General features: G+C 41.6%; 1 protein-coding gene across 1 annotated transcript in view; it reads left to right on the top strand.

The window, feature by feature from the left end:
• Positions 1-11,817, top strand: part of LOC121840603 (dedicator of cytokinesis protein 3-like) — a 45,453-nt gene extending 33,636 nt beyond the window's left edge. Inside the window, exons 14-17 of the mRNA XM_042304887.1 lie at positions 2,763-2,882; positions 5,660-5,745; positions 11,332-11,512; positions 11,738-11,817. Coding sequence (XP_042160821.1) covers positions 2,763-2,882; positions 5,660-5,745; positions 11,332-11,512; positions 11,738-11,817 — 467 coding nt within the window. The remainder of the gene's footprint in view (positions 1-2,762; positions 2,883-5,659; positions 5,746-11,331; positions 11,513-11,737) is intronic.
• Positions 11,818-12,111: the final 294 nt, after the last annotated feature.

Below are 12,111 nucleotides of genomic sequence, written 5' to 3'. Positions count from 1 at the left end.
GCTACGATATCAGTTATGTTATCCCACAGTCTGTTGACAGACGCTACGATATCAGTTATGTTATCCCACAGACTGTTGACAGACGCTACGATATCAGTTATGTTATCCCACAGTCTGTTGACAGACGCTACGATATCAGTTATGTTATCCCACAGTCTGTTGACAGACACTACTACTATATCAGTTATGTTATCCCACAGTCTGTTGACAGACGCTACGATATCAGTTATGTTATCCCACAGTCTGTTGACAGACACTACTATATCAGTTATGTTATCCCACAGTCTGTTGACAGACACTACGATATCAGTTATGTTATCCCACAGTCTGTTGACAGACGCTACGATATCAGTTATGTTATCCCACAGTCTGTTGACAGACGCTATGATATCAGTTATGTTATCCCACAGTCTGTTGATAGGCACTACGGTATCAGTTATGTTATCCCACAGTCTGTTGACAGACGCTACGATATCAGTTATGTTATCCCACAGTCTGTTGACAGACTCTATGATATCAGTTATGTTATACCACAGTCTGTTGACTGACACTATAATATCAGTTATGTTATCCCACAGTCTGTTGACAGACGCTACGATATCAGTTATGTTATCCCACAGTCTGTTGACAGGCACTATGATATCAGTTATGTTATCCCACAGTCTGTTGACAGGCACTACGATATCAGTTATGTTATCCCACAGTCTGTTGACAGGCACTATGATATCAGTTATGTTATCCCACAGTCTGTTGACAGACGCTACGATATCAGTTATGTTATCCCACAGTCTGTTGACAGACACTATGATATCAGTTATGTTATCCCACAGTCTGTTGACAGACACTACGATATCAGTTATGTTATGCCACAGTCTATTTACAGACACTACGATATCAGTTATGTTATCCCACAGTCTGTTGACAGGCACTATGATATCAGTTATGTTATCCCACAGTCTGTTGACAGACGCTACGATATCAGTTATGTTATCCCACAGTCTGTTGACAGACACTATGATATCAGTTATGTTATCCCACAGTCTGTTGACAGACACTACGATATCAGTTATGTTATCCCACAGTCTATTTACAGACACTACGATATCAGTTATGTTATCCCACAGTCTGTTGACAGGCACTATGATATCAGTTATGTTATCCCACAGTCTGTTGACAGACACTATGATATCAGTTATGTTATCCCACAGTCTGTTGACAGACGCTACGATATCAGTTATGTTATCCCACAGTCTGTTGACAGACACTATGATATCAGTTATGTTATCCCACAGTCTGTTGACAGACGCTACGATATCAGTTATGTTATCCCACAGTCTGTTGACAGACGCTACGATATCAGTTATGTTATCCCACAGTCTGTTGACAGACACTACTATATCAGTTATGTTATCCCACAGTCTGTTGACAGACACTACTATATCAGTTATGTTATCCCACAGTCTGTTGACAGACGCTACGATATCAGTTATTTTATCCCACAGTCTGTTGACAGACGCTACGATATCAGTTATGTTATCCCACAGTCTGTTGACAGACGCTACGATATCAGTTATGTTATCCCACAGTCTGTTGACAGACACTACGATATCAGTTATGTTATCCCACAGTCTGTTGACAGGCACTATGATATCAGTTATGTTATCCCACAGTCTGTTGACAGGCACTACGATATCAGTTATGTTATCCCACAGTCTGTTGACAGGCACTATGATATCAGTTATGTTATCCCACAGTCTGTTGACAGACGCTACGATATCAGTTATGTTATCCCACAGTCTGTTGACAGGCACTATGATATCAGTTATGTTATCCCACAGTCTGTTGACAGGCACTATGATATCAGTTATGTTATCCCACAGTCTGTTGACAGGCACTACGATATCAGTTATGTTATCCCACAGTCTATTTACAGACACTATGATATCAGTTATGTTATCCCACAGTCTGTTGACAGGCACTACGATATCAGTTATGTTATCCCACAGTCTGTTGACAGGCACTATGATATCAGTTATGTTATCCCACAGTCTGTTGACAGACACTACGATATCAGTTATGTTATCCCACAGTCTGTTGACAGACGCTATGATATCAGTTATGTTATCCCACAGTCTGTTGATAGGCACTACGGTATCAGTTATGTTATCCCACAGTCTGTTGACAGACGCTACTGTATCAGTTATGTTATCCCACAGTCTGTTGACAGACACTACGATATCAGTTATGTTATCCCACAGTCTGTTGACAGACACTACTATATCAGTTATGTTATCCCACAGTCTGTTGACAGACACTACTATATCAGTTATGTTATCCCACAGTCTGTTGACAGGCACTATGATATCAGTTATGTTATCCCACAGTCTGTTGACAGACACTACGATATCAGTTATGTTATCCCACAGTCTATTTACAGACACTACGATATCAGTTATGTTATCCCACAGTCTGTTGACAGACACTACTACTATATCAGTTATGTTATCCCACAGTCTGTTGACAGACACTACTATATCAGTTATGTTATCCCACAGTCTGTTGACAGACACTACTATATCAGTTATGTTATCCCACAGTCTGTTGACAGACGCTACTGTATCAGTTATGTTATCTGTGTCTGTCCACCTGAGACTTCAGTCCTAACCACCGTCAGCAGCTCAGGGTGGACAGTAGAGTGGGTGGAGAGTAGAGGGGGTGGACAGTAGAGTGAAGTTTTAATATTATCTGTCTCTCCTCTACAGTCCTGACCACCCCCAGCTCCTGGAGTCTGGACAGTGGTACCAGAGAGGCGTTGCCGTTCCTGTCCACCCACGTTGGGAGTGTGATGGCCCCCCCAGTCCCGCCCCGTAGCCTTCCCCATGGTAAGACCCTTTATACATGAATGCCACACTACAAACTTCACATTTTATGATGGTTAAAACAATCAAGAAAGAAAGCTGGCACAAAGCTAAATGCTGCTCCCAGCCTCTTTAATGGCTTTATTCAAGACAACTTACAGTTCCGTGCAAAAGTATTCATCCCCTGGTCGTTTTAAAATGGTTATTTATTTCACCTTGATTTAACCAGGTAGGGTAGTTGAGAACACCTTTATTTAACCAGGTAGGCTAGTTGAGAACACCTTGATTTAACCAGGTAGGTTAGTTGAGAACAAGTTCTCATTTACAACTGCGACCTCTGGCCAAGTTAAAGCGAAGCAGTGCGACACAAAACACAGAGTTACACATGGAATAAACAAAACGTACAGTCAATAACACAATAGAAAAGTGCATGTACAGTGTGTGCAAATGAGGTAGGATACAATTTAGCAATTAACACTGGAGTGATAGATGTACAGATGATGTGCAAGTAGAGGTACTGGGGTGCAAAGAGCAAAAATAAATTACCCCAAAATAAATAACAATATGGTAGTTGGGTGGGCTATTTACAGATGTGCTATGTACAGATGCAATGATCGGTAAGCTGCTCTGACAGCTGACCCCTGGTGGCATGTCAGGTGGGATAAGTGTGTGTTTGTCCGAGCAGTGTGTAAATTGATTATGCAAATATTTTGGGATTTTCAACACATGAATGTTTCTTATAAAAACTAAGTAAATCCAAGATAGACTGACTGCATAGTATTTATATCAGCCCTTTGATTACTATGAAGATGTGCCGCTCTGTTCTGGGACCAGCTGCAGGTTAACTAGGTCTTTCCTTGCAGCACTTGACCACACGGCTGGACAGTAATCAAGATAAGACAAAACTAGAGGCTGCAGGACTTTTTGGAGTGTGGTGTCAAAAAGCAGAGCATCTCTTTATTACGGACAGGCCTCTCCCCATCATTACAACCATTGAATCTCTATGTTTTGACCATGACAGTCTACAATCAACTTGTTCAACAGCCACACCATTCATTACCAGATTCAGCTGAGGTCTAGAACTTAAGGAATGATTTGTACCAAATACAATGCTCTTAGTTTTAGAGATGTTCATGACCAGTTTATGACTGGCCACCCATTCCAAAACAGACTGCAACTCTTTGTTAAGGGTTTCAGTGACTTCATTAGCTGTGGTTGCTGATGCGTATATGGTTGAATCGTCAGTATACATGGACACACACACTTTGTTTAATGCCAGTGGCAGGTCATTGGTAGAAATAGAAAAGAGTAGAGGGCCTAGAGAGCTGCCCTGCGGTTCACCACACTTTACCACATGTTTGACATTAAAGAAAACCCTCTGAGTTCTATTAGATAGATAGCTCTGAGGAATACCTACAGTAGCTCTGAATCCACAATATGGCAGAGGTTGAAAAGCCATAACACATAGTTTTCTCAACAAGAGGTTATGATCGATAATATCAAAGGCTGCACTGACATTTAACAGTACAGCTCTCTCAATCTTCTTATTGTCGATTTCTTTCAACCAATCATCAGTCATTTGTATCATTTGTGTCATGTGTAGTACATGTTCTCTATAAGCATGCTGAAAGTCTGTCCATTTTGGATTACAGAGAAATAGCATTGTATTTGGTCAAACACTACTTTTTTCCACCTCTCCCAAACTAACTTCACAAAAATTGAAATGTTTTTTCTTTCATTATTCGTTTTTTTTTTTATGCATGAATACGATTGGCTCACTGTTCGTTCCTGCATAAGTTTGCCCACTTTTGCCAATGAAGTAATCATTCAAATAATTCTCAACATCAAATGGTTTGATGCAGTTTTTGTAGTTTTTATGAAGTTTGTTGTAGTTTTTATTTCATGGGAGCTTCGATTCCAATAGATTCCCACAGGAATCCTTCAACTTCCGTCCACCAGTAATCTGTGTGTGATTGTAGCTCTCCTTTGTCCCTGTGTTTCTATGTTGAAAAGGGCAAGTCCTGTGTCATCCTATCCAGGGATATAGTGATTCAGAAAGGTGGGTAAACACTGATGATGAGCAGCAAGTCAATTAGCTAGCATAATTAGTGTGGGAAACCACAGGTGTCTGACTCATTCCATGGAAGGCCTCATAAATAGACGGGAAATAACCAAACCAGCAGACACACTGCCCTCCATGGAATGAGTTGGACACCTGTGTTGTGAATGCTATACACAAAATCAAAAGGTATGTCAACGGCACAGTGTTTACCCCCCTCCACCGCACCCCTGAACTTACCTGATCCTTTCCACCCCAACGCTCTAACCACTAGGCTACCTGCTGCCCCAATCTACCCCAACCTGCCTCTCAACTAGAATGAGTTATGTAGCCTAGTGTAGAGACCTGTTTATCCTTCTCCACATCTCTCTCGCTCTCACGCTCTCTCGCTCCCCCTCTCTTTGTCTATGTATCTCTCTTTCTACTTCTTTCTCTCTCTCTCTCTCTCCCTCATCTCTCTCTCTCTCTCTCTACTTCTCTCTCTCTCTACTTCTCTCCCTCTCCCTCCTCTCCATCTCTCTCTCTCTACTTCTCTCTCTACTTCCCTCCATCCCTCCATCTCTCTCTCTACTTCTCTCCCTCCTCTCCATCTCTCTCTCTATACTTCTCTCTCTACTTCCCTCCATCTCTCTCTCTACTTCTCTCCCTCTCCCTCCTCTCCTTCTCTCTCCTGGTTGTAGTTCTGTGTGTTTCTCCAAACCAACCCATTTTGTTCTGTCCTGCTGTGTGTCTCTTCCTATAGGACACTTCTCCATGAACTTTGATGCTTTCCACCACCAGAACAGCGACCTCCCTCCAGCTCTCCCTGCACGCTCCTCTATACGAAAGGTACCCTCCGTGACCCGCCCTGGGCTAGAGTAGCCTATACCGTCCTTTCTGGTCTGATCTGGTCTGTTCTGTGCATGTCTCCGGCTAGTATCTCAGCCCTTTCAGTATCAATGCGCATGCATGGATAAACGAGCACTTGGTTGTAGCGTATCTTATTTTTTTACTGTGTGTTTGTGTCGGTTTATAAGTATATATATATATATGTATTGTAATGTATAACTGTGTGTTTGTGTCAGTTTATAAGAATATATATATATATATATATATATATGTATTGTAATGTATAACTGTGTGTTTGTGTCGGTTTATAAGTGTATATATATATATATATATATATATATATGTATTGTAATGTATAACTCTGTTTTTGTAATATTTGTCTTGCAGTTTGGCTTGAATTTGCTTTATACCTGTTCATAATCATTTTCTTTTTGTTTTTAATAACGCCTCTTTTGTTCCACTTATCTATGAGAATAACCCATTATCCCACTTATCTATGAGAATAACCCATTGTCCCACTTATCTATGAGAATAACCCATTGTCCCACTTATCTGAGAATAACCCAGTGTCCCGCTTATCTATGAGAAGAACCCATTGTCCCGCTTATCTGAGAATAACCCATTGTCCCACTTATCTGAGAATAACCCATTGTCCCACTTACCTATGAGAATAACCCATTGTCCCCCTTACCTATGAGAATAACCCATTGTCTCACTTATCTATGAGAATAACCCATTGTCCCACTTATCTATGAGATTAACCCATTGTCCCACTTATCTATGAGACTAACCCATTGTCCCACTTATCTATGAGAATAACCATTTGTCCCACTTAGCTATGAGAATAACCCATTATCCCACTTATCTATGAGAATAACCCATTATCCCACTTATCTATGAGAATAACCCATTATCCCACTTATCTATGAGAATAACCCATTGTTCCACTTATCTGAGAATAACCCATTGTCCCACTCATCTATGAGAATAACCCATTGTCCCACTTATCTATGAGAATAACCCATTGTCCCACTTATCTATGAGAATAACCCATTGTCCCACTTACTTTAGAATAACCCATTGTCCCACTTACTTTAGAATAACCCATTGTCCCACTTATCTGAGAATAACCCATTGTCCCTTTTATCTCTGACCATAACCCATTGTCCCTTTTATCTATGAGAATAACCCATTGTCCCTTTTATCTATGAGAATAACCCATTGTCCCGCTTATCTGAGAATAACCCATTGTCCCTTTTATCTATGAGAATAACCCATTGTCCCGCTTGTCTGAGAATAACCCATTGTCCCACTTATCTATGAGAATAACCCATTGTCCTGCTTATCTATGAGAATAACCCATTGTCCCACTTACTTTAGAATAACCCATTGTCCCGCTTATATATGAGAATAACCCATTGTCCCACTTAGCTATGAGAATAACCCATTATCCCACTTATCTATGAGAATAACCCATTATCCCACTTATCTATGAGAATAACCCATTATCCCACTTATCTATGAGAATAACCCATTATCCCACTTATCTATGAGAATAACCCGTTGTCCCACTTATCTATGAGAATAACCCATTATCCCACTTATCTATGAGAATAACCCATTGTCCCACTCATCTATGAGAATAACCCATTTTCCCACTTATCTATGAGATTAACCCATTGTCCCACTTATCTATGAAATAACCCATTGTCCCACTTATCTGAGAATAACCCATTGTCCCACTTACCTATGAGAATAACCCATTGTCCCACTTACCTATGAGAATAACCCATTGTCTCACTTATCTATGAGAATAACCCATTGTCCCACTTATCTATGAGATTAACCCATTGTCCCACTTATCTATGAGACTAACCCATTGTCCCACTTATCTATGAGAATAACCATTTGTCCCACTTAGCTATGAGAATAACCCATTATCCCACTTATCTATGAGAATAACCCATTATCCCACTTATCTATGAGAATAACCCATTATCCCACTTATCTATGAGAATAACCCATTGTTCCACTTATCTGAGAATATCCCAGTGTCCCACTCATCTATGAGAATAACCCATTGTCCCGCTTATCTGAGAATAACCCATTGTCCCACTTATCTGAGAATAACCCATTGTCCCACTTACCTATGAGAATAACCCATTGTCCCACTTACCTATGAGAATAACCCATTGTCTCACTTATCTATGAGAATAACCCGTTGTCCCACTTATCTATGAGAATAACCCATTATCCCACTTATCTATGAGAATAACCCCTTGTTCCACTTATCTATGAGATTAACCCATTGTCCCACTTATCTATGAAATAACCCATTGTCCCACTTATCTGAGAATAACCATTTGTCCCACTTAGCTATGAGAATAACCCATTATCCCACGTATCTATGAGAATAACCCATTATCCCACTTACCTATGAGAATAACCCATTGTCCCACTTACCTATGAGAATAACCCATTGTCTCACTTATCTATGAGAATAACCCATTGTTCCACTTATCTATGAGATTAACCCATTGTCCCACTTATCTATGAAATAACCCATTGTCCCACTTATCTATGAGAATAACCCATTGTCCCACTTATCTATGAGAATAACCCATTGTCCCACTTACTTTAGAATAACCCATTGTCCCGCTTATCTATGAGAATAACCCATTGTCCCACTTAGCTATGAGAATAACCCATTGTCCCACTTATCTATGAGAATAACCCATTGTCCCACTTATCTATGAGAATAACCCATTGTCCCACTTACAGTGCCTTGCGAAAGTATTCGGCCCCCTTGAACTTTGCGACCTTTTGCCACATTTCAGGCTTCAAACATAAAGATATAAAACTGTATTTTTTGTGAAGAATCAACAACAAGTGGGACACAATCATGAAGTGGAACGACATTTATTGGATATTTCAAACTTTTTTAACAAATCAAAAACTGAAAAATTGGGTGTGCAAAATTATTCAGCCCCCTTAAGTTAATACTTTGTAGTGCCACCTTTTTGCTGCGATTACAGCTGTAAGTCGCTTGGGGTATGTCTCTATCAGTTTTGCACATCGAGAGACTGAAATTTTTTCCCATTCCTCCTGGCAAAACAGCTCGAGCTCAGTGAGGTTGGATGGAGAGCATTTGTGAACAGCAGTTTTCAGTTCTTTCCACAGATTCTCGATTGGATTCAGGTCTGGACTTTGACTTGGCCATTCTAACACCTGGATATGTTTATTTTTGAACCATTCCATTGTAGATTTTGCTTTATGTTTTGGATCATTGTCTTGTTGGAAGACAAATCTCCGTCCCAGTCTCAGGTCTTTTGCAGACTCCATCGGGTTTTCTTCCAGAATGGTCCTGTATTTGGCTCCATCCATCTTCCCATCAATTTTAACCATCTTCCCTGTCCCTGCTGAAGAAAAGCAGGCCCAAACCATGATGCTGCCACCACCATGTTTGACAGTGGGGATGGTGTGTTCAGGGTGATGAGCTGTGTTGCTTTTACGCCAAACATAACGTTTTTGCATTGTTGCCAAAAAGTTCAATTTTGGTTTCATCTGACCAGAGCACCTTCTTCCACATGTTTGGTGTGTCTCCCAGGTGGCTTGTGGCAAACTTTAAATGACACTTTTTATGGATATCTTTAAGAAATGGCTTTCTTCTTGCCACTCTTCCATAAAGGCCAGATTTGTGCAATATACGACTGATTGTTGTCCTATGGACAGAGTCTCCCACCTCAGCTGTAGATCTCTGCAGTTCATCCAGAGTGATCATGGGCCTCTTGGCTGCATCTCTGATCAGTCTTCTCCTTGTATGAGCTGAAAGTTTAGAGGGACGGCCAGGTCTTGGTAGATTTGCAGTGGCCTGATACTCCTTCCATTTCAATATTATCGCTTGCACAGTGCTCCTTGGGATGTTTAAATCTTTTTAAATCTTTTTGTATCCAAATCCGGCTTTAAACTTCTTCACAACATTATCTCGGACCTGCCTGGTGTGTTCCTTGTTCTTCATGATGCTCTCTGCGCTTATAACGGACCTCTGAGTCTATCACAGTGCAGGTGCATTTATACGGAGACTTGATTACACACAGATGGATTGTATTTATCATCATTTGTCATTTAGGTCAACATTGGATCATTCAGAGATCCTCACTGAACTTCTGGAGAGAGTTTGCTGCACTGAAAGTAAAGGGGCTGAATAATTTTGCACGCCCAATTTTTCAGTTTTTGATTTGTTAAAAAAGTTTGAAATATCCAATAAATGTTGTTCCACTTCATGATTGTGTCCCACTTGTTGTTGATTCTTCACAAAAAAATACAGTTTTATATCTTTATGTTTGAAGCCTGAAATGTGGCAAAAGGTCTCAAAGTTCAAGGGGCCGAATACTTTCGCAAGGAACTGTATCTATGAAATAACCCATTGTCCCACTTATCTGAGAATAACCCATTGTCCCACTTATCTGAGAATAACCCAGTGTCCCGCTTATCTATGAGAAGAACCCATTGTCCCACTTATCTATGAGATTAACCCATTGTCCCACTTATCTATGAGAATAACCCATTGTCCCACTTATCTGAGAATAACCCATTGTCCCACTTATCTATGAGAATAACCCATTGTCCCACTTATCTATGAGAATAACCCATTGTCCCACTTATCTATGAGACTAACCCATTGTCCCACTTATCTATGAGAATAACCATTTGTCCCACTTGTCTATGAGAATAACCCATTGTCCCGCTTATCTATGAGAAAACATATTGTCCCCTTATCTATGAGAATAACACATTGTCCCACTTATCTATGAGAATAACACATTGTCCCACTTATCTATGAGAATAACCCATTGTCCCACTTACTTTAGAATAACCCATTGTCCCACTTACTTTAGAATAACCCATTGTCCCACTTATCTATGAGAATAACCCATTGTCCCACTTAACTGAGAATAACCCATTGTCCCTTTTATCTCTGACCATAACCCATTGTCCCTTTTATCTATGAGAATAACCCATTGTCCCTTTTATCTATGAGAATAACCCATTGTCCCGCTTGTCTGAGAATAACCCATTGTCCCTTTTATCTCTGACCATAACCCATTGTCCCTTTTATCTATGAGAATAACCCATTGTCCCTTTTATCTATGAGAATAACCCATTGTCCCGCTTATCTGAGAATAACCCATTGTCCCTTTTATCTATGAGAATAACCCATTGTCCCGCTTATCTGAGAATAACCCATTGTCCCTTTTATCTATGAGAATAACCCATTGTCCCGCTTGTCTGAGAATAACCCATTGTCCCACTTACTTTAGAATAACCCATTGTCCCGCTTATCTATGAGAATAACCCATTGTCCCACTTAGCTATGAGAATAACTCATTGTCTCACTTATCTATGAGAATAACCCATTGTCCCACTTATCTATGAGAATAACCCATTGTCCCACTTATCTATGAGAATAACCCATTGTCCCACTTATCTATGAGAATAACCCATTGTCCCACTTATCTATGAGAATAACCCATTGTCCCACTTATCTGAGAATAACCCATTGTCCCGCTTGTTTCTCTCCAACAGTCACCCCTGCACCCTATACCTGCCTCGCCCACCAGTCCCCAGTCCCAGTCCGGTCTGGATGGCAGTAACTCTACCCTCTCTGGCAGTGCCTCCTCCGGCGTCTCATCCTTGAGTGAGAGCAACTTGTTGGGCCAGTCCTGCTCCACCGAGGCCCCTGGAACTACCAGCAGACACCCAGCAGGCACCCACTGGACTCTGTCTCCATTACCCCTAGCACAGTGCACTCTATCTGGGCCATAGACGGAGAAGACCTGGGAATGAACTCCCCTCTAGTCCCTACCTGCCTGTCCGATACAGCGTCTCTGAGCCAGAGGTCCTGGATGGCTCCAAACCCCCTCCCTGCCGTAGCCTCTCCGCCCCTGGGTGGGTCACCCCGTCATCACCCCTATTATCCCCGTCCTCCCAGAGGCCCACGCCCTAAACATCCAGAACCTGCCCCACTACCACCAGGAGCCCCCGCCCGCCCTGCCCCCAAGCCCTACCTGAGAGAGGGGTGTATCCCTGAGGAAGGGTGTATTCTCGTGCCCAGGCCCATGCCACGCAAGATCTCTCAGCCTCTCATTACCAGGCCAAGGTGGCGTGGGAGCACGTCAGGAAAAAGAGCAGGCCAAGGTGGCGTGGGAGCACGTCATCACAGAGGAGTAAAGAGCAGGCCAAGGTGACGTGGGAGCACGTCATCACAGAGGACTAAAGAGCAGGCCAAGGTGACGTGGGAGCACGTCATCACAGAGGAGTAAAGAGCAGGCCTGGGGTTTATTCAGTCAGTGATGTGAAACTTTG

Source organism: Oncorhynchus tshawytscha, linkage group LG02, assembly GCF_018296145.1.
Source record: "Oncorhynchus tshawytscha isolate Ot180627B linkage group LG02, Otsh_v2.0, whole genome shotgun sequence".
Lineage (NCBI taxonomy): Eukaryota > Metazoa > Chordata > Actinopteri > Salmoniformes > Salmonidae > Oncorhynchus > Oncorhynchus tshawytscha.
Note: the sequence above shows the minus strand (reverse complement) of the source record. Positions and strands in the feature narration are given on the sequence as shown.